The 23,939-nt window shown below is 49.0% G+C and overlaps 1 protein-coding gene across 5 annotated transcripts; it reads left to right on the forward strand.

The window, feature by feature from the left end:
- On the forward strand, positions 1-23,450 carry LGALS12 (galectin 12). Of its 5 annotated transcripts, none has more exons than XM_073809095.1 (9): positions 1-440; positions 2,166-2,254; positions 2,349-2,562; positions 3,388-3,507; positions 4,060-4,098; positions 4,744-4,770; positions 5,394-5,482; positions 6,942-7,092; positions 23,274-23,450. In XM_073809095.1, exons 1-9 carry the CDS (start codon positions 372-374, stop codon positions 23,382-23,384), a joined length of 909 nt encoding a protein of 302 aa, XP_073665196.1. In that variant the 5' UTR covers positions 1-371; the 3' UTR covers positions 23,385-23,450. The 5 variants fall into 5 exon arrangements, with proteins under 5 accessions (XP_073665196.1, XP_033717569.1, XP_073665197.1 ...); XM_033861678.2 differs by lacking the exon at positions 23,274-23,450 and adding an exon at positions 7,557-13,569; XM_073809096.1 differs by lacking the exon at positions 23,274-23,450 and adding an exon at positions 8,062-13,569.
- Positions 23,451-23,939: the final 489 nt, after the last annotated feature.

The raw sequence follows: 23,939 nt of genomic DNA on the forward strand, positions 1-23,939 counted from the left end.
AGGCTGCAGCCCGGGAAATCACAAACCCCGCTGGCCCCAAAGGAGCCAGCCTCTGGCTTCCCTCTGCGACGGGCTCCGTGCTTCAGACCCTGAGGGTTAGTTAGTACAAGCTACGCGCCCTTCAACACGGATCTCTTCTGACACCCAGTCCAGCCGGTGGGGCTGGAGCTGGTGTGGGGCGCTGGACAGCTGCCCTCCCAGACCTGCTCCAAGCACCATTAGGAAGGACCCTGCCAGGTGCAGGTGAGACTGACAGCTGGGAGAGCTGCCCCAGGCATTTAGGACCTGGCTGGGAAAGGTGAGTCAGTCCAGTGGGGGCAGGGCTCCTGGAATCAGGACCTGCAGCCCAAGTTGGAGGCCCCCCCTCCACCATGTCGCCTGGAGAAAAACTGGACCCGCTTCCTGACACTTTCATCCTGCAGCCGCCAGTCTTCCACCCGGTGAGCAGCCGCTCGGGTCCAGAACCTCCTGGGTCTCAGGGCTCCCCCTTCCAGCTGGGCCCAGTATCCCAGGTTGGGGGCTGGAGAGGTCCTCAGTCATAGGTCCTGTTTCCCTGGCCCCTGCCCATGGGCTCTGGAAGGCCATCCTGAGCTTAGCAAAGTGGCTGACAGCTCATTCCCACTCGCGTGTCAATGACTGCCGGGTTCACAGGGTCCTTGCATTTTAAAAGTAGTAGGGCCTGGAGACAGAGTGGTGTCCCCTACTGTACGATGGGTGGCTAGGAGGGTCTGGGGGAGTGCGTAGTATCATCGGGGGAACATTGATCACTAGGAAGGGCAGGCTCATCTCCAGCCTGGGAGTCAGGTCGGAACCTCCAAGTGAGAGATGGTGTCGGGGTTTCCTCGATTCCTCCTTCAGCCCAGTGCCCTGCGGATTTCCTGAAGCCTGACAGCGCTTTACAGAAGGCTGAACTCCCAGCAGACTCCACCCTCCCACTAACAAACACTAATTATCACTTTCCCTTTACTTGGTCCTCGCCTCCCAGGAGAACTGCTTTGGCTCAGTTAATTACAGGCCTGGCCCAGAGCCTGGGAAGCAGGAGGGACTGACGTGCTGAGCCTGGCTAAGCTGTGGGTGCTCCGACAGCCCGGGGTCTCCCACACTTCCCCAGGTGCCCGAGTGATGGGATGAAGCAGCCGCCCGGGTTACAGTGGCTCCTTGCTTTGGAAGCTGCGAAATCCCACCTGGAGGGCAACGCGGTTGGATCTCAGCTCTTTCTGGGCAGTTCAGGCTTCTGAAGGCTGCTGGGAGTTGGAGAACACCGCACGAGGCCCAGTCTTGAGATACTGCCCAATGAGTACCTGCTGCACGTTCACATTTATTCTGCACACACCTGCTCAGAGCCCACTCTGTGCCAGGCCAGGCACTGAGCCTGTAGAAGCGAAAGACAGGGCTTCGGCTCTGAAGGGCTTGTGCCTTCCAGCACGAACCACCAGCCGCACGGCTCCCTCGAAGCCAGACGGCCAAGGGCCAAACTAGCCGTGCCAGGGGAGAGCACGGCGAGGGAAGGAATAATTCAGGCACCAGAATGGGTGATGCTTGGAGAAGGTGTCAGAGCCTGGAAAGTCAAGTCAGATTTCACAGGGTAGAAGGAGAGCAGAGGAAACACCCCAGCAAGGGTCAGGAGTGGTCAAAGCGTACGCTGTATTTTAGGAATGCCAGGGGAAAGGTGAGCTGGGAAGGTAGGCTGGGGTCATTATCAGGTATCTTTCCAGGTGTCTATATCACGGTCTGCGCTCAGATCCCAATCTGTCCACCCTTTTGCCTCCCACTTCCCAGGTTCTGGCCAATAAACAGTCCCTGGGAAGCCTCGACACCAGGCTTCTGGAGGCCAGGGTGGCAACCGGGGAACAGTAAGCCTCACTGGGGGCACTACTGTGCCCTAGGAGCTGGGGTAAGGGGCCGGACTGGCGCTCCAAGGGGGCAGTGGGGCTGAATCTGGTTTGCCCGTGAGTGCGGCTTTGATGTGTGAGGGTCCAGGAAAGGGGAGAAGATGGAAGAGAACACTTCAGAGAAAACTAATTTTTCCCCATTAGGACATTTTCTGTTTGGGGTGGGAACGCTGAGTCTTCTTGTTCCTCTTTCCTCCCCACTGCACCCCCCGACCCAGGGGTCCCTAGGCCCTTTCTTCAACCCTGTATGGATGGGTTTATCCCCTCGTTCAGGTGGTTCCTTACGTCGCGACGATTTTTGGTGGCCTGCGAGCAGGCAAGATGGTGGTGCTCCAGGGAGCGGTTCCTCTAAATGCACGCAGGTAAGGGAAGCGCCCGGCAGGGCTCCCTCTCCACCTTCAGGGTCTCCGGGAGTCTCTGACCGCAGGTGCCCTTTGGGGGCCTCATCTCCCCTAGGTTCCAGGTGGACTTCCAGTGCGGCTGCAGCCTGCACCCCCGGCCAGATATCGCCATCCACTTCAACCCTCGCTTCCACACCACCAAGCCGCACGTCATCTGCAACACCCTGCGCGGCGGGCGCTGGCAAGCCGAGGCCCGGTGGCCCCATCTGGCCCTGCGGAAAGGAGCGAGCTTCCTCATCCTCTTTCTCTTTGGAAATGAGGAGATGAAGGTGAACGGAAGGGGAGATCAGGGAGTCTAGAACTTGTGTCCCTCTGCTTCTCTTTCCTTCAGCCAAGTTCCCCATGTCACTGCGTTAAGCGGTATGTGGGGGGATGGCGCACAGAGTCCAGTACCCAGAGGACCAAGGAGCTGCCAAGCCCAGTCCCAAGCTGCCCTGGGCCCACTTGGCCCGATACAGACGGCAGCATTCAGCGGGCCCTATGGTGCCGGCCCTGCAGAGGGTGCCACTGCCACCGTCACAGGGAGCGTCTAGAGGGCGCCTGCAGTATGCCGGGCGCTGTTCTAATCCCTTAAATATTAGCTCACTGCATCCTCACAGCAAGCCATGAGGAGGGCACCGTCATTCTCCCCGTCTCACGGAAGAGGGGGAAGGGACAGGGAGAGTGAAGCCTCAGGGCTTCCACCGCTGAGGTGAACTCCTGCCAGGAAGATCTTCAGACTTCTCCAGGCGAGAGGGAGCTGGTGGGAGCCAGCAGTGGAGGGGGGCACCTGTGGGACAGGGGTCACGCAGCCTCCGGAGGCTCCTCACCTGTGGATGGTGGGGAGGGCTCGGGGGCTGCTGCTCCAGCTGCTGGTGGGTCAGCTGAGAGGCGAAATGGGGCCAGCATGGGGTGTCAGGGGCCCGGAGGGGCGTTGAAGTTGCCAGCTCCCCAAGCCTCGGGCACCTGGTCTGTAAAACATGCCTGCCTTGTAGAGTTGGTGTGAAGTTAAATGAGGAAAATTCCAGAAAGGATGTTCATGATGCCTGGCACGTTAGTATGAACTCAGGACCATCAGCTGCTGCTGAGCCAGCCTAGTCTGTCTGTCTCTCTAGGTGAGTGTAAATGGACAACACTTTCTCCATTACCGCTACCAGCTCCCGCTGTCTCGTGTAGACACCTTGGGCATATATGGAGGTATCCTGGTGACGGCCGTTGGATTCCTGAACATCAGCGTAAGTTCCCGTGGGGCCAAGTCCTGGGTGGCAGCAGCCTCTGACTTCCCCTGATGCCCGGACAGGCCCAGGACCCCCTCCCGCCCCAGACAAGCCCTGTCACACCAATTATAGCCAAGGTGGAGGGCATCCATCCAGGTGTTGGACATGAGGAGGGGTGAGGTGACCACAGAAGGTGGGTCCAAGAGCCTCGGGCAGAATCCTAGCCTGGGCATGGGGTCTGGTCAATGAGGAGCAGTGGCCAGAGGCAGATGACTTGGAGTCTTGGACCTGTGGGGTATCATTCCCAGCTGAGGAGCTGATTAAAAATGCAGATTTCTGAGGCCCGCCCTCAGAGATTCTGATTCAGTAAGTCGGAGGTGGGGCCCGGGAATCAGCATGGGTTTGAGAAGCCCCGACGACGAGGCCTCGGGGAGAGGAGGAGCTCTCAAGGCCAAAGCTGGCCTCTGCCCCCTCCCAGGCACTGGAGGGCAGGTGGGAGCGAAATCAATCAAGCTCTGGGGCTTGCAGTGGTCCCGAATCTGGCCTGCTGCTTGTTCTCTCTCCTAACAGCCATTTGTGGAGGGCGGTAGCGAGTATCCGGTTGGACACGTGAGTCTCCTGCGAGCCGGGTTGGCCCTCGCGGTCCCAGCCACGCCAGCTGAGCCACTGACTCTCCCTCCTCCCCCAGCGGGACCCGCCCCTCGCTGGGCTGCTGCTCATTTTGCACAAGGCCCATCTGCCCCCTCCCTCACTGTGCGGTTGCCATGGAGACGGCTGGCCCCACCTCAGTCCCTGGGAGCCTGGATTTGCCTCTCCCAGCACCAGGGCCAGCTCGGGAGGATGGCTGGGGGAAGACTGGCTTCCCGGAACGGGCAGGGCCCCAGTCTTCCTATCAGAAGATCCATCTCAATTGGAGCTTTCAGTTCTTAGCATCCCTGTGAGGTAGTGGGTTGGCCAGCAGGGCAGAAGGGGAGATGACGCGCCCAGGGACTTGCTCAGAGCCACAGAGTGCGTGCATGACAGGTCCGCCCCCCCCACCCCCCACCCCACCCCCGTCCAGTTCTCCTGCATTATTCCAGAGCTGGTGTCCATCTGAATTCAAAAGGGCCCCACTGGGGTTCCAGTCATTTCCCTGTATTATCTCTGAGAGGGGCAAACCCCAAATATCCCCATTTTTAAAGAATAATATCGAGGTTCCCTTTCAATGAGCAAACACCATGTGGCCTCCATGTCCCCTTTTTCTCTCCTTGACAGCCTTTCCTGCTGAAGAGCCCCAGCCTGGTGAGTGACCTCCCCCTTCTCGGCCTGGCAGAGGGACAGTCCCTCACCTGCTCCATCAGGAGTGGGAGGGCACCCCCTCCCACTCATATCCCATATGCTCGTGGCATATGGCCTCAGCATCAGGGTCTCCCCTTCTTTATAGGAAACTGCAGGCTATGGGTGGGCCAGTCGACTTCAGGCTGAAACTCCAGCTCCATTTTACCTTTTCTCCATTTATTCTGCACACAATTATCTGATACTCTCCTGTGCTAGGCCCAGAGCCAGGCTCTAGGATGGAGGGACAAATCAGTCCCAGCCCCCCCCCCCAGCTGCCCACAGGCTGGTAGGGGGGAGACCAATGAATGAGCCGTTACAGTTTGGAGCACAGCATTAGGGGCTCCCAGCACGGGGGCTGGGTGGGGGGGGGGGAGGCCAGAGAGAGCCGAGTACTGGAGACAGGCCCACAGTAGGTGTTTAATAACTGAGCACAAGTGTCTCCTGGATGCAGGCCTAGAGGCAGAGATTAACCAGCCCCGGGGCTCCCTGGTCCCTGAGGGCAGCCCATGAAGCAGCTCCTAGGGGCAGTATCCCTCCCCGAGCCCCTCTGTGAGTCCCCCTCTCAGTCATCTCCCGTGTTCCCTCAGGAGGTGCCCTGCTCGCGTGCCCTTCCCCAGGGTCTCTGGCCCGGACAGGTCATCATAGTGAGGGGGCTGGTCTTGCCGGAGCCAAAGGAGTAAGTATGCAGAAGGAGGGGCAGGAGGGGCATCTCTGTGCCAGGCACAAGCTTGATAAACATCGCAGCACCACTGCTCAATCCCCATCCTCCAGATCAGGAAACGGAGGAGCAGAGAGCAGAAGTAAGTTGCCCAAGGTTGCAGGGCTTGTGAAAGTCTGATCTGGGGTCGGGTCCAGGGCTCTGGTGCCTTCGTGGCACCAGCAACTCCCACTCCGGGAGTATCTTCCCTGTCTGTGCATGTGGTCAGGCCAACCAGCCTCTCACTGCAGGTCCCAGCTGGAGCCTCAGGAAAGGCCCTTTAAAGGCACAGGCTGAGACCCAGAGAGAGGATGGGACCTCCCACAGTGCCCTGGTTTAGGAAACACAGCCAGGCGACCCCAGAGAAGAGGCCCAGTGCTGGGAGGTGGGGACTTGGAGGGACACAGTAACCAAGTGGATGCTTCCTGACTTCTCCCATAGGGGGTGCTCATGCTTCATTTCCCAAACCTGTGGATTCCACGCCACTTAGACAAGTGTCTTTCTCGTTCCCTTTCTTTGTTTCTTTCCTTTTCCTTCTTTCCTTTCCTTCTTCCCCTCCATCCTTCCTTCCCTCCTCCCTTCCTTCCTTCTGGAATTGCATTGGATTTCATGACTTTTCTGGGCCAGATTTCCTGGGTTTGACTTCTGCTGAGGACACTTAAAACCTGTGCAGGGCTTCCCTGGTGGCGCAGTGGTTGAGAGTCCGCCTGCCGATGCAGGGAACACGGGTTCGTGCCCCGGTCCGGGAAGATCCCACATGCTGCGGAGTGGCTGGGCCCGTGAGCCATGGCCGCTGGGCCTGTGTGTCCAGAGCCTGTGCTCCGCAATGGGAGAGACCACAACAGTGAGAGGCCCGCGTAGCGCAAAAAAAAAAAAAAAAATCTATGGTCTTGGCCAGGTCACTACACCTCTCTTAGCCTGGAGTGCTGAGTTCCCCCATCAGAAAAAAAGGAGAAAGATAATCCCACTCTACAGGGAAAATGAAAAAGTTCCCAGTGAGGGAAAGAACCCCACTCCTCCCCAAGCTTGGAGCCAGGAGACTAGGTGCTTATCTTAGCTCAATTCACATGGTTATTATTAGTGACACAGCGAATGATTTTACTGCTGTCTCTCTCAAGGGCCATGATTCACGTGTCCTCAGAGGCCAGGCAGGTCACATAGTGAGGCACCAGGTTGGGAATGTGGTGAAGTGGAAAGAATATTTCCATAGATCTTCTGATGCCAGATCTTCTAATTATTTAAAAGAGAAGCTGAACGCTATCTTTTATATAAACTTTCTCAATTTTTGAAAATGGTATTACTTTAAAGTTGAAGAATACCGTGGACCAGCCAGAACATTTCTACAGGTTAAGTCAGCCCTGGGCCACAGACATCAAGGCTTAGCACCGCCCCTGGCACTTAGCAAGCCTTCAGCCCCTTCTCCGGCCCCTTTCCGCAGTTTCACGCTCAGTCTGCTGGACGACGCCGCCCACGTTCCTGTGACGCTCAGGGCTTCCTTCGCCGACAGAACTCTGGCCTGGGTCTCCCGCTGGGGCCGGAAGAAACTGATCTTGGCCCCCTTCCTCTTCTACCCGCAGCGATTCTTCGAGGTGGGTCGGAGCCAATATGCCTGGTCCCTCTGGGGTGGAGTGCAGAGCCACATTCCCGTCCGGGAGACTGGGGGTGTGTCGGGGGCGGGGCAGGGAAGCCAGTGCCCACTGGGGGAGAGGAGATCTGGGCTGGGGATCCCATGCCCAAAAACCCCTCTTTAATTAATCAGGGGGGGCCCTGGCCTCAGCATTATCAAAAAGCCCCCCTAATGGCTCCAGTGTGCCGCTGAGGTTGAGACCACTCGTCCAGGGAGAGCAACGACCCCTTTTACAGATGGTGAAACTGAGGCCAAGGGCTGGGCAGATCCTTGTGGAAGGGCTGATGATGAGCTGGGCCCCTAGTCCTGGTCTTTTCCACCACTGGGTGCCCCATGGGTGCAGTCTTTGTGTCCTTGCCAGGTGGGGCATCAGGCAGGCAAGGGACGGTCTGGAAGCCTGCAGAGCCCCATGCCCTCCTTTCCCAGGTTCTGCTCCTATGCCAAGAGGGAGAGCTGAAGCTGGCGCTCAGTGGGCAGGGCGTGGGGGCCACCAGCCTGGGTCAGCAGGCCCTGGAGCGGCTGCGGGAGCTGCGAATCAGTGGCAGCGTCCAGCTCTACTGCGTCCACTACTGAGGAGGGGTCCAGAGAGCCCAGCCAGAGAAGAAGAGGGCCAGCCCATAGCCGGGGCCCCACCAGATGGCCCCACTCTCCTACCCTCATTAAAATCTCCACCTGCCAGCAGGGTGTCAGGCCTGGCTCACTTCTGGAACCAGGAGCCTGAGTCTGCAGGTGCTTTGGACCCCACAGCAGAAAGGGGGCACAAGAGTGTGAAGGCTCCAGAAACTGCAGTTCCCTCCACCAGGAGCCTGGGAATTGGTTATGCCTTCCTTCAGGGCCTAGACAAGGAGGCAGGCTTTGTAGCCCAATGAAGGTACTCCAAAATGCAGCGGCTTTAAACATTTAGATGTTTATTTCCTTCTCATCTAAACAGAAAAATCGTCCAGGTCAGGGGGGCCACTTTGCTCATTATGGGCCTTCTGGGTCATCCTAGTCATCATGCCACCACCCCCCAGGGCATCAGCATCACCTGCATGGCAGAAGCTCAGTAGCCACCACATCTAGGTTTCAACCGCTGAGAAGGCAAATAGAGAATACGGACAAGGCCCATCTGATGTCATAAGCCCAGGCCTGGGATTAGCACACGCTATCACTCACATCTCATTGGCAAGTACTCAGTCACGCAGCCACGTTATCTGCAAGGGAGGCTGGAAGCGTCCTCCACGGGAGGACCGCGTGCCTGGCCATAGTTCTACTCCTGTGGTTCCCGGAATATCTGGTTTATTTATATTTTACCATCATATTTTGTGTTTTCTATTTACCATTGCTATTTTTCATCGTATTTTCAGCTTTCAGACTTGCTATTGGATTGATAAAGTCTTCTTTATCACCCTCCCCCTTTTTTTCCTTATGCTGATTTGGAAGTTGTAAATTCCATTTTATACTTCTAGTGGTTATCCTTACTTTTTATTTTATTTTTTCAGTTAACACAATAAAATTGACTTTGGGGGGTGGGTAAAATTCTGAGTTTTAACATATACGTAGATCTGTGTGGCCCCTACCACAATCAAGATATATGACAGCTCCATCATTCCAAAAAATGCGCTGGTGTTATTTCTGTGTATTTGCACCTCCTCCATCCGCTCCCTTAACCCCCAGCAACTCCCTGATCTGCTCTCCGTGACTCTATTTTGTGTTTTTGAGAATGTCATATAAATGGAATCAGGTAGGATGTGACCTTTTGAAACTGATTTCTTTCAATCAACATTACCCTTTGGAGATTAATCTAAGTGGCTGTTGGTATCAGTGACTCATTCCTGTTTATTACTCAGTAGTATCCCGTTGTACCACAATTGACCCACTGAAGAACATTCGGGTGGTTTTCAGTTTTTGACAATTAATGAATAGAGCAGCTAAAATCATTTGTATACAAGTCTTTGTATGAATGTAACTTTTCATTTCTCTTGGGTTAATACCTACTAGTGAGATTGAGGGATCATATGGTAAATGCATGTTTAACTTTATAAGAAACTGTCACAATTTTCCGGAGTTGTTTCAGAGTAGTTTTGGGAATTTTGCTTTCCCACCAGCAATCTATGAGATTTCCAGTCGTTCTGTATGCTCATCAATGCTCATAACTGTCAGTATTTTTTACGTTAGCCATCTTCATCGGTGTGTAGAGGTATCTCATTGTGGCTTTAATTTGTATTTGCCTAGTGGCTAAAGATGTTGGGCATCTTTTTATGCGCTAATTTTCCATCTGTGTATTCTCTCTGGTGCAGTGCCTGTTCAGATCTTTTCTCCATTTTTAACTGAGTTGTTTGTTTTCTTATCACTGACTTTTAAGAGTTTCTTTATATAGGCTGGATAAATGTCCTTTGTTAAATATGTGGTTTGTAAGTAATTTCTCCCAGTCTTAGCTTATCTTTTCATTCTCTAAACAGTTTCTTTCACAGAGCAAAAGTTTTTAATTTTGATAAAGTCCAATTCATCAATTTTTTCTGGAATCGTATTTTTGGTGTCATATCTAAGAAGTTTTTGCCTAATGAAGATTTTCTCCTTTGTTTTCTTCTAAAAGTTTTATACTTCATAGTTCACATATAGATCTATGATCCATTTTAAATTAATTGTTAATTATGTTGTGCAGTTTAGGTTGAAGTTTTATGAGGTTTCTTTTGGTTTGGTTTGGTTTGGTTTTTGCATTTGGATGTCCAATTATTCCAGTAACATTTTTGAAAAGACTATCTATCCCTTGTTGAAGTGCTTTTGCAACTTTGTCAAAAATCAATTGGCCATATTTGGGCAAGCTTATTTTTGGACTCTATCCTGTTCCATTAATCTATGTGTCCATCTCTTGGCCAATACCACACTGTCTTGACTACTGCATCTTTGTAGTAAATCTTGATAATGGGTAATGTAATTCCTCCAACTTTATTCTTCTTCAAAATTATTTTGACTCTTCTTGATCCTTTGCCTTTTCTTATAAATTTTAGAAGCAGCTTGTCCATACCTACAAGATATCCTGCAGGGATTTTGAAGGGAATTGCATTAAAATTTATAAAGCAACTTGGGAAAAATTGACCTCTTTATTATGTTGAATCTTTCAATCCACTAACACAACAGGTCTTACCATTTACTTAGGTCTTTGATTTATTTCATCAGCATCTTCTAGTTTTTAGCATACAAATCCTATACATGTGTTGTTAGATTTATAGCTAAGTATTTCATCTTTTTAGGGTTATTGTAAGTGGTATTTTTTAACTTCAGTTTGCAATTGTTTATTATAATTATATAGAAATATGATTGATTTTCTATATATTGAAGTGTTTTTGTCTATTACACAGAATCTTTTACATAAATCTTTTACATGTTGTCTGTGAAAAGGGGCAATTTTACTTCTTCCTTTCCAATCTATAAGACTTTATTTTTCCTGTCTTATTATGCTGGCTAAGAATTCTAGTGCAATGTTGAGTAGGACGAATGAGAGTAGACTTCTTTGCCTTGTTCCCAATATTAGGGAGGAAGCCTTATAATATTAACTATAGATTTTTTGTAGATGCCCCTTATCAAGTTAAGGACATACCCTTATATTTTAGTTTACTGAGAGTTTTTATTATTATTACTATTATTATGAATTTATCACAAATTATTATGAATGGATGTTGAATCTTGTCAAAGGTTTTTTCTGCATCAAATGATATGAACATTTGTTTTTTATTCTTTAGGCTATAAATATGGTGTATTACATAATTGATAATCAAATATTCAACCAGACTTGCATTTCTGTGATAAACTCTACTTTGCCGTGGTGTATTATTCCTTTTGAAAATATAGACATACCTCATTTTACTGTGCTTCATCTTAATTGTGCTTCACAGATATTGCATCTTTTAACAAATTCGAGGTTTATGGCAACCCTGTGTCATGCAAGTCTATCAGTGCCATTTTTTCCAACAGCATAATTTTTTAATTAAGGTATGTATGTCGTTTTTTAGATAGAATGCTATTGTATGCTTAATAGACTACAGTACAGTGCAAACATAACTTTCATGTGCACTGGAATACCAAAAAATTCCTGTGACTCTCTTTATTGTGATATTCGCTTTATTGTGGTGATGTGGAACCAAACCCACCATATCTCTGAGGTAGGCCTGTAGCTGGATTTGATTTGCTAAAATATTTTTGAGGATTTTAACATCTGGTTTATGAAGGATAATGATCTCTAATATTACTTTCCTGCACTATCATTGTCTGTTTTTGGTATCAGGGTAATGCTGTCCCCTCCTCTATTTTCTGGAAGCATTTGTAAAAATTGGGGATACTTCTTTAATCTTTCATAGAATTTGCCAGGGAAGCTATCTAGACCTGGATATTTCCATTTGGAAGATTTTTAATTAAAAATTCAATTCCTGTAATAGGACATAGAAATAGGCTACGTATCTATTTCATCTTGGGTTGGTTTTGGTAGTTTGTGTTTTTCAAGAAATTGGTCCAGTTAATCTTAGTCATCCAATGTATATATGTAGGCGGAGTGCATAATATTATTTTCTTATCGTTTTAATGTCTGGGGTATCTTTAGTGAAAGCCCTTTTTTCACTTATGATATTGGTATAATTTGAATCTTTTTCCCTTTTTTTAATTGACCTTTTCAGAAAAACAGCTTTGGCCCTATTGATTTCCTCTTCTGTTTTCGGTTTCCAGTTTTATAGATTTCCACTCTTATCTTTATTATTTCCTTCTTTCTGCTTGCTTTGGTTTATTTTGCTCTTTTTTTCTAATTTCTTCAGTTGGAAGCTCAGAATACTGATTTTAAACTTTTCTTCTTTTCTAGCACAAGCATTTAATACAATAAATTTCTTCTCGGCACTTTAGCTATAACACACAAATTTTTATATTTTGGGTTTACATTTTGTTCATTTTAAAATATTTGCTAATGTCCATTGAGACTTCCTCTTTGACCAATGGATTATTTAGAAGTATGTCATTTAATTCCAAGTGTTGTGGATCATTCTGATATCTTTCCGTTATTGAGCTGTAGTTTAACTCACACTTTGTATAATTTCAATTATTTAAAAATTTTAAATATTTTCTTATGATCCAGAATATAAGCTTTAGTGAATGTTCTGTGGACACTTGAAAAGAATGTGTACTCTGATGTTGAGTTGAGTGTTCAGTAAATGTCAATTAGATCCAATTTGTTGATGGTGTTTTTCAGTTCTTCTGTATTATGGCTGGTTTTCTGGTCTACAGGTCCTATCAGGTTTTCAGAGAGGAATGTGAAAGTCTTCAGCTACAATTGCATATTTATCTATTTCTCCTTTCAGTTCTGTCTGGTTTTGCTTCCTTTATTTTGAAGCTCTATTGTTCAGTGCATATCAAAGTGTGTTTTAGATATGATACTGTTTCTCCAGGGAAGTGGAGACATTTTGTATATTAATCATGTAGAATAAAAAAAATACTGTGCAAAAAACTGGATTATTATGTTGTGCAGAAAAAAAATGACCATGCGAGTCCTGAAACAGCGATTCTTAGAAAAGCCTGCTTGCAAGGTTGATCTTGGCTAGTATCTGGGAACTTAACTGGTAAACAATTCCCTATACTGACATAAAACATTCCTAACTATTAAGAGTGGCTCACTGTGCCTAAACAGTTTATATTAAAAATATAGTTTATGCTGAATACCCAGTTTCCTTCTGGGAATCTAGAATTTTGGTACATGCTAGGCAGAGGGTGCCTATATTACTTACCCTTTATAAAAGCCTGAATTTCTAGACTCAGAGAACTTCCCTGGTAGACAACACTGCACATGTCACAACTCATCAATGGAAGAATTAAGCACATCCCGTGTGAATGCACTGGAGAGAACTTTGGAAGTTTGCCTTTGGTTTTCTTCTGGACATCACCCCGTGTGCCTTTTCCCTTTGCTGATTTCACTTTGTATCCATTACTGTAATAAACCTTAGCTGGAAGTATGACTATATCATAAGTCCTATGAGTCCTTCTAGTGAATCACTGAACCTGGGGTGGTCTTGGGGATCCCCAACACATATGTCTTCTTCTTAATGAATTGACTCTTTTGTCATTTTGCAAAGTCCCTAGTTATCCCTTTACTCTGAAGTCCACTTTGTCTGATATCAATATAGCCACTCCAGCTTTCTTTGATTAGTGTGTGTATGTTGTATCTTTTTGGCATCCTTTTACTTCTTTTTTTTTAGCTGGAGTATAATTGCTTTACAATGTTGTGTTAGTTTCTGCTGTTTGTGGATCAGCTATATGTATACGTATATCCCCTCCCTCTTGGACCTCCCTCCCATCCCACCCACCATTCCAGCCATCTAGATCATCACGGAGCACCGTTTTACTTTTAACCTCTCTGTATCGTTATACTTGAACTGAGTTTTGTGTATATAGCACATAGTTGGGTTATGGTTTTAGTTTTTGTTTGTTGGTTGGTTGGTTTTTTAAATCCATTCTGACAATATCTTTCTTTTAATTGGTGTGTTTAGACCATTTACATTTAAAGTAGTCATTGATAGGTTTGGTTTTAGGTGTACCATTTTATTGTTTGTTTTCTATTTGTTCCCACTGTTTTTTAGTTCTCTGTTTTTCCCTTTCCTGCCTTTTTTCTTTTTGGATTATTTGAACAGTTTTAGCATCCAATTTCAATTAACCTATTGTCTTTTTTTACTATATCTCTTTGCATAATTATTTTAGTGCTACCTCTAGGAATTATAATATACATACTTAAATTTTTTTTTAATTGTATTAAGATATAATTGACATATAACATGATATTAGTTTCAGGTGTACAACATAATGATTCAATATATGTATATATTGTGAAATGATCCCCACAATACGTCTAGTTAACACCCACCCCCACACATAGTTACAATTTGTTTCTTGTGATGAGAACTTATAAGAACTTATAAGATCTACTCTCTTGGGACTTCCCTGGTAGCGCAGTGTTTAAGAATCCACCCGCTAATGCAGGAGACACAGGTTCAAGCCCTGGTCCAGGAAGATCACACGACACGGAGCAAATAAGCCCGTGCGCCACAACTACTGAGCCTGCGCTCTAGAGCTTGCTGTCTCGTTTCATCCCTCCCCTATCCCAAAGGGTTACAAGTATTATCATCTCCCCTTAAGAAGTTGTCTCTTGAGCCTCAGGGAGATGGAGTAGCACCCAAGGACTCTGCTGAGATATGGTGGAGCCAGGATTTGGAAGCAGGACTTGCAAGCTCCGAAGGCCCTGCCCTCTCCTTGGAGCCAGACTGACGCTGTGTGGATCTTTTGCAAACAAGCTCCTCTGGGGACATGTGAGAGGATTTACCAAAAAGTGCAGCTCAATCCATGTACAACAAATTCCATCCTATAGAGAATAAAGTTTCAGAGTCTTTTACAATATGTCCAAAGAACTCAAGGTGGAAAAGAACACAATTCAGTGTGCACACGTTCATGCTTCCAAACTCAAGGGATGATATTTAGACAGAAAATCCTTCCCTGCTTGCGGGGGCCAGAAGGATCACGTTCTCATCTCGTAGCCACTTTGAAAAATCTCAACCAGGTCTCCAGGTGTAGTGTCTGGCCTGCCTGCCCTAGAACAGCCAGAGGTACATGAACCTGAGCCCCACCGCCCAGAGAGTGGCTTCTTTGGGGGTAAGGGGGGATGCTTCAGCTTCATCAACTGGTGGGAAACTCGGAAGGTGCAAGCAGTTGTCTCGGCCGGCACCCCTCCCCCCGCACCGAGACATGGGAAAGGAGGGAGGGTCCAGGGACTGTGCTGGCTGAGTACACGTTCATTCAGATGTGCCTCCACATGCACAGGGCTGTGTGGATGTGTTTCTGCACATGTGTACTCATGACACGGTATGTACAGCATCCTTCCAACATGTCCAAGAGCCAGGCCCACCCAGGACAGCACTGAGCAGTCAGTCTTGAGTCCCTGCCCTTCCTGCACACTGACCCTCAAGCCCGGCACCCCCCGCTCGTGGTGTTCAGGGTCACATTGAGCCCCCACTTAGATCCCCTCCTGGCCTCAGGATGCCCTCCTCTCAGAGCTGATGTCCTGAAGATGCAAGTTGAAGGGATCTTAATGTGACCCAACAGGCAATTCGGCCAGGGACCAGGACCTTGTGGGATCACACAGCTGTGTCTGCAGTGGGGTGGACACCTGCCATGTGGCCCTCAAGGGCGATGACCTGCTCAAGGTCACTTGTGTGAAGAGTTCGAGCTGGGTCTTTCCTCTGCCCACATCTCTCACTAGGCACCCCATGGTCCTGACTCTCTTCCCTTCCTCACCCCATTCCTCACCATCCATGTTCCACCCCAGGGCACCCCAGCTGCAAGGACTAATACTTTTTCTATTCCCTCTACATTCCTGATCTGGGGAATGACATCCCCCCTTCCAACCCCTCCTCCAGGTTTCCCAGTCCCAAAAGAGGACCATCCTAGGTCTTCCATCTCCCTAGCACATCCTTTCCCTCTGCCCCTCCTTCACCCCAACTCCTGCCACCTGCATCCAATCACGAAGTCCAGTCAATGCCAACCCTGGAAGTTTCTCCTGAATTCACTGCCTCGTCCATCTCCCATCCACTGACTTGGTCCAGGACAGACCCATCCCTGCCTCTGTGACCCCCTCGGCCCCCTGACTGTGCCCCCCCTGCTCCCATCACTCCACATCCAGTGTCCCCAAGACTCTCTGTGACCTGCCTCCTAAGGGCACGTCTGCCCATGACTTTCCTCTGACGTCAGAGCACAGGGAAGGTCCTTTGGGCAGCTCACAGCTCTTCCTGACCTGCCCTCCTCACCTCTCCTCGCCCTTCCTGCTCCACCCAGGCTGACTGGATGATTTGCCCTTTCCCTGACCCACTGTTTGTCGTTGCCTCTGCTCCTGTGCACATCCAGTTCTCTCTGACCTCACACCCTGCTCCATACCCCCCCTCCTCTTCTTCCCCATCAGACACCCCACAACTGAGAAGCTGCCCTGCAGGCCCCAGCCTGGTCAGCTGCCACCCTCTGGGTCCCCAGGCGCCCAGGACCTCCCCATCTCCCCCATGGCTGTGTCGTGCTGTGATTCCCTGTTCCTGTCTGAACCCCTCTGGACTTGGAGCTCCATTCAGGCAGGATTCTGTGTGCTCGTCCCTCCCTCTCTGCATCTCCAGCATCCACTGAGGGGCTTGGCTTGGGAGAGAAGCAAAGCAATTGTGCAAGCAGGAGGGCTGGAGGCTCCGTGGGGCCAGGACTCCTACGCAGCTCCTCTGCTGTCTCATCCCAAGGCACCTTGTCAGCCAGGGCAGGGCCAGAGATGGTCTCCATCTGGAGGACATGTAGGGACTATTCACTCCATCCCTAAATGTCCCCAGATGTCTAAGACCATGGCCAGGGCACTGTCAATAGCAATGCTGAGCTGAAGTCTACCCTTGACCTCCATCTGGATGAAGAAACAGGGAATGGTCACTAGGGGTGGGGAAGTTCCCTTCTGGAACTAGGCCAGACAAGCTCCTTTTTTTAGGATTATGATACATGCCTTCCTGGAATTGTTCCGATTCCGGGAATAAATGTATGAACGCAGCTTATCTTTTTCAGCTGCACACCCCTGAGCTGAATCCCACCCCGCCTAGAACTTCAATCACACAGAAAATCAACGCTGCTGGATATTACACAGCTTAAACTAGAATGGTCTTGAACTGGGAGGAAAAGACTGTGAAAGGAAACAGGGGACAGAGGTGCTGTTTGGGGGCTGAGAAGGGTCTAAACCCTCACCAGCAGCAGAGGGAGGAAAGACAGGGATTAGTTCACCTCCCAGAGACCCAAGGTTTCCCCCACAGACTCAGTATCGAGGCTCCTCTGTGAACTGGGCGTGAACAAGCTGGGCCCCAAGACCCAGACAGACACAGCTTCTAGAACAAGGACCAGATCCCCCCCTGTATCACTCACAGTGCCTCCCCCTCCCCCATGTGCCAGACATGTAGTCTGTGGTCACAGAAAAGAGATATCCACTCTGCAAAGACCTCATGGTCCCCCAGGGAAAAGAGACTCTTATGTAATAACAGAATCCTTATACAAGTTTGCAAAATAGCAGCTGACGCCCGCTCTTCCCAAGACCAGCAAAGGAAAGTGAGGGAGCCAATCCACTACGGATCTTCCCTTATCAATCAAGAGGACATAGCGTAGACATCGTGGAGCCCAGGCTGTGTGTTCTCTCCTGCCCGGCCTTCTAGATGGATTCCAGCGCCTCACTCTTGGTTTCATCTGCACTGCTCAGTCTATGACTCACTGACCAAACTTTGATCAAAACTCCAAAGCCTGAGAAGGGGACCACAGTATGCAGTTGGCCCATCACACATGGAAGGAGGAAATTGAATTTATGTTCACATAAATACCTGGACACAATTGTTCATGGCAGCTTTATTTGTAATCGCCCAAAACTAAAAACAACTAAAGTTATCCTACAACAAGTGAACTGTTGAACAAACAGTGATACATCCCTATCAAGGAATATTACTCAGCAATAAAAAAGGAACAAACTGTTGATGCAGGCAACAACTTGGATGGATATCGAGGGAAATATGTTGAGTGAAAAAAGCCAGTCTCAAAACTTCACATGTGTGATTTTATTTATACAGCATTCTCAAGAAAGACAAAATTATAAAGGACAGATAAGCATTTTCCAGGGGTTAGCAATGGTAGGAGGGAGAGGAAGAGCTGTGATTATAAAGAGGTAGCTTGACGGAGAGCTTTGCTGTAACGGAACCGTCTGTCTTCTGGTGGTTATGGTGGTTACATGAATCTATACATGTGATAAAATGACATAAAACTGTACACACACTTATGCCGATGACAATTTCCTGGTTCTGTTATTGTACTATAGTTTTGTTCGATGTAACTATTGGGGGAAACTGGCTGAAGATAACAGGACTTCTCTGTATTATCTTTGCAACTTCCTGTGAATTTCTGAACTATTTTCAAAAGGGTTTGTAGCCACTGGACAGCAACAAAGATCCTTGATAGAAGGGACGTGATGGAGGCAAGGCTCACATGCGCCCAGACTTACGCCTGAGGGTATTTCCCAAACCTTGGTGCAGGTAAACAGCGTCAGACGTAGACTGACAGGAAGCAGATCCGAGTTCAGGGATTTTCTAAGACCACTGGGATTCAAGGAGTAGGGTACCAGAGAACAGGGAGCTGCAGAGAAAGAGGCCCCCAAAACTGCATAAAAATGTCCCTTGGAAGAGTGAATGTGAACGTAAACTATAGATTTCAGGTGATAATGATGTGTCAATGTGGGTTCATCGATTATAACGATAATATAATACCTAGAGCAACCACCAAAAAAATCTACAAAAACACTATAGATAATAGAATTCTAAAAATGTTCAGGTAAGACATACAAAGGCAAGAAAAGTGAAACAGAAGAACAAATACAGAAGGAACAGAGAAAGTGTTCAAAACAGTGTAATGGCAGACCCATGCCCCTAACATATCAACAATTACATAAAATACAAATGGCTTAATAAATCAATTAAAAGAGAGATCGAGGGCTTCCCTGGGGGCGCAGTGGTTGAGAGTCCGCCTGCCGATACAGCGGACACGGGTTCGTGCCCCAGTCCGGGAAGATCCCACATGCCGCGGAGCGGCTGGGCCCGTGAGCCATGGCTGCTGAGCCTGCGCGTCCGGAGCCTGTGCTCCGCAACGGGAGAGGCCACAGCAGTGAGAGGCCCGCGTACCGCAAAAAAAAAAAAAAAAAAAAAAAAAAGAGAGAGAGAGATCGACAGAATGGATTTTTTAAAAAGCATGTTGTCTACAAGAAACTCACTTCAAGTATCGATATAATGATATGCGTAGGTCAAACGTAAACAGAGAGAAAAATATACACACACAAACATTACTCAGAAGAGATCAGGGAGACCATAATAATATCAGAAAAAGTAGACTTCAGAGCAAAGAAAATGACCAGGGACAGAGAGGAACATTTTATAATAATACAGGGGTCAATCCACCAAGAATATTTACCAATCGCAAATATGAATGTACCGAACAACAGAGCTTCAAATACATGAGGTGAAAACTGATTGAGGTGAAAGAGGAAATATATTTCTTATAGTGCAGGAGCGCCGGCAAGGAAGTCTCCGACGTGTTATTTATCAGAATACACTTTTCTTTCACTTTTGCTCTTGAAAAATATTTTAGCTGGATACGTACTCTGATTTCTCATTTTATTTTTCATCACTCTACAGATGTTTAATTGTCTTCTGGCTTATTCTGTTTCTGGTGATAAACTGTTCTACTGTGTTTTGTTTTGTTTTGGTTTTTGCGGTACGTGGGCCTCTCACCGTTGTGGAGCTCAGGTTCCGGACGCGCAGGCTCAGCGGCCATGGCTCACGGGCCCAGCCGCTCCGCGACATGTGGGATCCTCCCGGACGGGGGCACGAACCTGTGTCCCCTGCATCGGCAGGCGGACTCTCAATCACTGCGCCACCAGGGAAGCCCTGTTCTACTGTTTTTAATGTGTCTTTTTCTCTAGCTGGTTCTAAGGCTTTTCTCTTTAACGTTTTGCTTTTCGACAATTTGGTTGTGCTGTTGACTTTGTGTGATTTTCTTTGTTTTTGTCCTGCTTGGGACTTGTTGAACTTTGCAAACTTTGAATTTACAGTTTTCCTCAGATTTGTAAAATGATTGGGTCCTTGGTGGCCTTGGTGAGCTGCTGAACTGAATCGGAGTCACCTGCCTCTGTCTTTTTGTTACGGAGACACTGACTATCCAGGCTGTCAAAACCCCCTTTAGTTAAGTTCTGCTTCTTGCAGCCCGATGTGTCCTCCAGGGGCAATGAACTCCTGGATCCACGTGCTCCAAGGCCCCCACCTCCTGAAGCCTTGCCCTGTGGAGCGCAGCACCCCATTTGGCCTCCCCCATGGCTTCTGACCTAATATTTCCTGGAGTTTTTATGATGGCCTAGGTAAGTGCACTCGGGGTTGGCACCTCTGGGCCTCTAAAGGCCCCCCTTCCTGGAGCAGGAATAGTTGTCCAGGTTTTTGTTGAAAGAGACCTTGGTTTTCTCAAGCAGGAGCAGATCATAAGGTCTCCCTCCTACTCTGACTGCTTTTAGGTGGCTTTGAAGCCTCGGCGATTCCATGTTTTGATGTAGGTAACTATGGACCTTTCCAGTTAAAGCAAATCTTTAGTCTCCCTTAAAAGAAAAGTTTAGTGTTTAAAGCTTTTTAAGTGTCAGAAGGAAAGTGAAAGCAAATTCTTAACTTTAACATAAAACTGGGTTCAGGAACAGCTGAACCCCAGACACAGCCCTGGCTTCCAGATGGCTTCGGTAAGTGCCCTGAAAGTTCCCATCACTGACTCTGTGGTGAGAGGGCAGCTCCGCTCATATTAAGGCCTCAGTCTGGCTGCCACAGCCTGTCTTGAGAAGACTTTCATGCGAAAATACATTTGGTGTTTGGAAGTCCCTTTTCCTGTAGGACCGTGAGGTCTTTGGGCAGAGAGAGCCTCCTCTCTACGTCCAGCTCAGTGAGGGGCAGGGACCTCCGCGGGGAGGAGCGGCGGGTGCTGTGGGCGACGTGTTGGGGGGTGAGGGGGGTACCCTGGGACTTGGGGAGTGAGCGCATCCCACCTATTCCGCCTCAGCCACTGGCTGGAGTTTGGGGCCTCCTCCATCCCCCAAGGCATTTGTCCCGCCCTGGAAAGCGTATTTGCATTTCAGTATTCTGACTCTGAAATCTCCCCTCCCAAGTAGCCCAATGTTTCTGAATGAGAGAAGTTTCAGTGGGCGGCAGGCTCCTTTTGCGGTGTGCAGCTGGGAAGGAACAAGCTCGGTTCCTGCCATTACTGAAAATCAACCAGTTCCGGGGAGAGGTGTCTCGGATTTCACAGGAAGGGGGAAAGGGGCAGCATCTAGCCTTGCTCTGTGCTGCTCTGTGCCTACGTCCTGCTCCATTTCCTTTCCAAGTAGGGACACAGCTGAAGTCTTGCCTTTCCACTGGCTGCTGTCGTCAGTGCCCTGGCCATGGTCTTAGACATCTGCGGACATCTAGGGATGAGTCCTTACATGTTCTCCGATGAGGACCGTCTCTGGCCCGGCCCTGGCTGACGGGGTGCCTTGGGGTGAGAGAGTCTGCAGAGGAACCAGGCAGGAGTCTTGGCCCCTTCAGCCTCCAGCCCTCCTGCCTGCACAATTGCTTTGCCCCCGTTCCAAGCCAGGCCCCTCGCTGGATGCTGGAGATGCGGGGAGGGAGGGACGAGCACGTAGGATCCTGCCTGAGATCTAGTCCTCACTCCTCTGGGACTACCAGATGGAATGACACTATCTTTCTATGCCCAAATTGCCCATGGCTCAGCTGCCCCTGGGTTGAATGCTGAAAATTAGCCACCTCAATTGTTAGGTCAGTGAAACTACCCGGTATGATACGGTAACGGCACATACATGTCATTACACACGTCCCAATCCGTAGAACGTACACCACCAAGAGTGACCCGTAAGGTAAACTACGGACTCCGGGTGTTGACGGTGTGTCCATGTAGATTCATCAGTTGTAACTGTAAGGTCGGATCTTAACAAACGGCACCGCGAAACAGAGGAAAGCTTCAAGTGAGCTTTATTAAGGAGCACTCCCGGGCGAGGTGCACTGGTCCGAGAGAAAGGGGCCAGGGCAGTCGCGCCCGGGCGAGGGTTTGGGCAGAATTTATAGGGGAAGAAGGGAAAGGGGTGTGGTGAATCCGGGAGGGCGCAGGGTATTCCTTACTTGGTGGTCTTTTCGGGTATCGTGGCAATATCTGGTGCCGGTTGCATCAGTCTTTGGATCGTTAGTCCCGCCCCTCGAAAGGCGGGAAGTCTGGGCCGGGTGGAAAGTCCCCAGGTCAGTTTCTGGAACTGGGTGGTCCGGAAAGTCTCCAGGTCAGTTTCTGGAACTGGGTGGTCCGGAAAATTTCGGTCTGATGCAACCTCTGAGTCTGATTGCGTTCCGCTGCCTCGGGCCAGTTGGCCTTACAGTAACCAAATGTACCATTCTGGCCTGGCATGCGGATGACGGGGGAGGCTCTGCATGCTGTGGGCATGGACGGGGGATGAACGGAAATCTCTGTACTTTCTTCTCAGTTTTGCTGTGAATCTAAACTGCTCTTACAAAATAAAGTTGTTTGGGTTTTTTTTTTTGTTGTTTTTTTAAAATTAGCTGCCTCAGGCTCTTCCTCTGCTGATTCCCGGCATGTGCTGGGTGTGGTCTCAGAAGGGCCCGATCCCCATGTGCTCCTGCTTCCCCAGTGGCCTCTGCCACCAGGGACCCTCCTGGATGGCCACTCTATCTGGCCGTCCTCCATGGTGTCACCACAGCCACTACCCCTCTGGCTTGAGGATTAGGGACATCACCCTCCGCTGGGCTCTACCTTCCCAAGCCTGCAAAAGCTGGTGGGTCCCTTGAACCCCCACTGCAGTGGAGACCAGGCCGGAACAATTCCCAAGACTCCTCTGGAAGCTCAGGGCTATAAGAAGTTTGAAGAACAAGGAGAGCCACTTACAATTGCTGCTTATCAAGTGGGGCCCTGCTCAGATCCCCAGACTGAAATGTCAGCCTCCATTTGGGGGTTCCAGAAAGGTCCGTACCTACCTTGTTTCAGGGCTCCCTTTGGCTCAGCGGGCCCTGCTGCTCTATGCAGAGCCCAGGCCCAATAACCAGACGAAGGAGAGAGAGGAGGAGACCTTCTCATTTCTTACAGTCTAAGGCTCCCCTCCCCAGACCTCATTTCCGGTCCAGGACCTATGGCTCCAGAGTCATGGACAGTGTGTGCTTGGTCTGCATGACCAGGTCACATTCCCATTAAGAGTCTCAAGTGTCCATGTATCTGCCCTTCGTGGGGATTCTCACAGTTACAATTGAACATTGATCCATGGGGTTATTTTACTAATATCCCACTCCCCGCTACAACTACAGGGGTCCCAAGAGCTGGGACCGTCTAAGCTTGTTACCATCAGACCGCAGCATCAGTCACAATGTCTGGCCTACTATAGGTGCTCAATAAACAGTTGTTTCCCTTACTAATAAATTTACTAACCAATACATTAAAAACACAACTATTCTCTGCAACTGTGAGAAAAATTTTGATATGAAAATTTTAAAAATTGAAGCCATCGTTATACAGGTTACCGTCCACCAGATGTGTGTTGCTGTGAAGCTTAGAAATATGCTGGACTGGTTCCAGGGCGCCGCCCTCTGGACTGACTTCTATGAACTGGATTCCGCTACAATGTGAAAAGTATATATGTACATATAAGTAATAAAAAGCATGCTTTACTTTTTCATAATAAACTCATAAAATGGCTGAGCTATCTCTGGACAATCCTTGGTCTCAGCAAAACTTGTTTTTAGGACTATAACTCGCTTTCAAGAGCGTACATATATTTCCACAGCCTGATTTTTACGTCAAGAAAAGCTTAAGAACATGGTGATTGGTGCTGGAGAAACAGGAACCTTGGGGCCTGCATGGTATGACTAGGGTTGCCCTTCTGACGTCATTCTGTCACTTTTGTAAGACAGCATGTCCGTCCCCACTCTGGGGACTGTGGGACAGCTGGCAGGTCACAGGGAAGTCCTCAATGCTGCCCCTCCTGCCTCGTGGATGTCTGGGTGTTTCCCCCTGTGTGCGTCCACCAGAGTGTTCTTTTTTTTTTTTCTACGGAAAGGCATTTGATTTTAAATATAGCAGCGTGTACATGTCAATCCCAAACTCCCAATCTATCCCTCCCCCCGACCCTTTCCCCCTGGTAACCATAAGTTTGTTCTCTAAGTCGGAGAATCATCAGAACAT

This window comes from Tursiops truncatus, chromosome 8 (genome assembly GCF_011762595.2).
Source record: "Tursiops truncatus isolate mTurTru1 chromosome 8, mTurTru1.mat.Y, whole genome shotgun sequence".
In the NCBI taxonomy this organism is placed as follows: Eukaryota; Metazoa; Chordata; class Mammalia; order Artiodactyla; family Delphinidae; genus Tursiops; species Tursiops truncatus.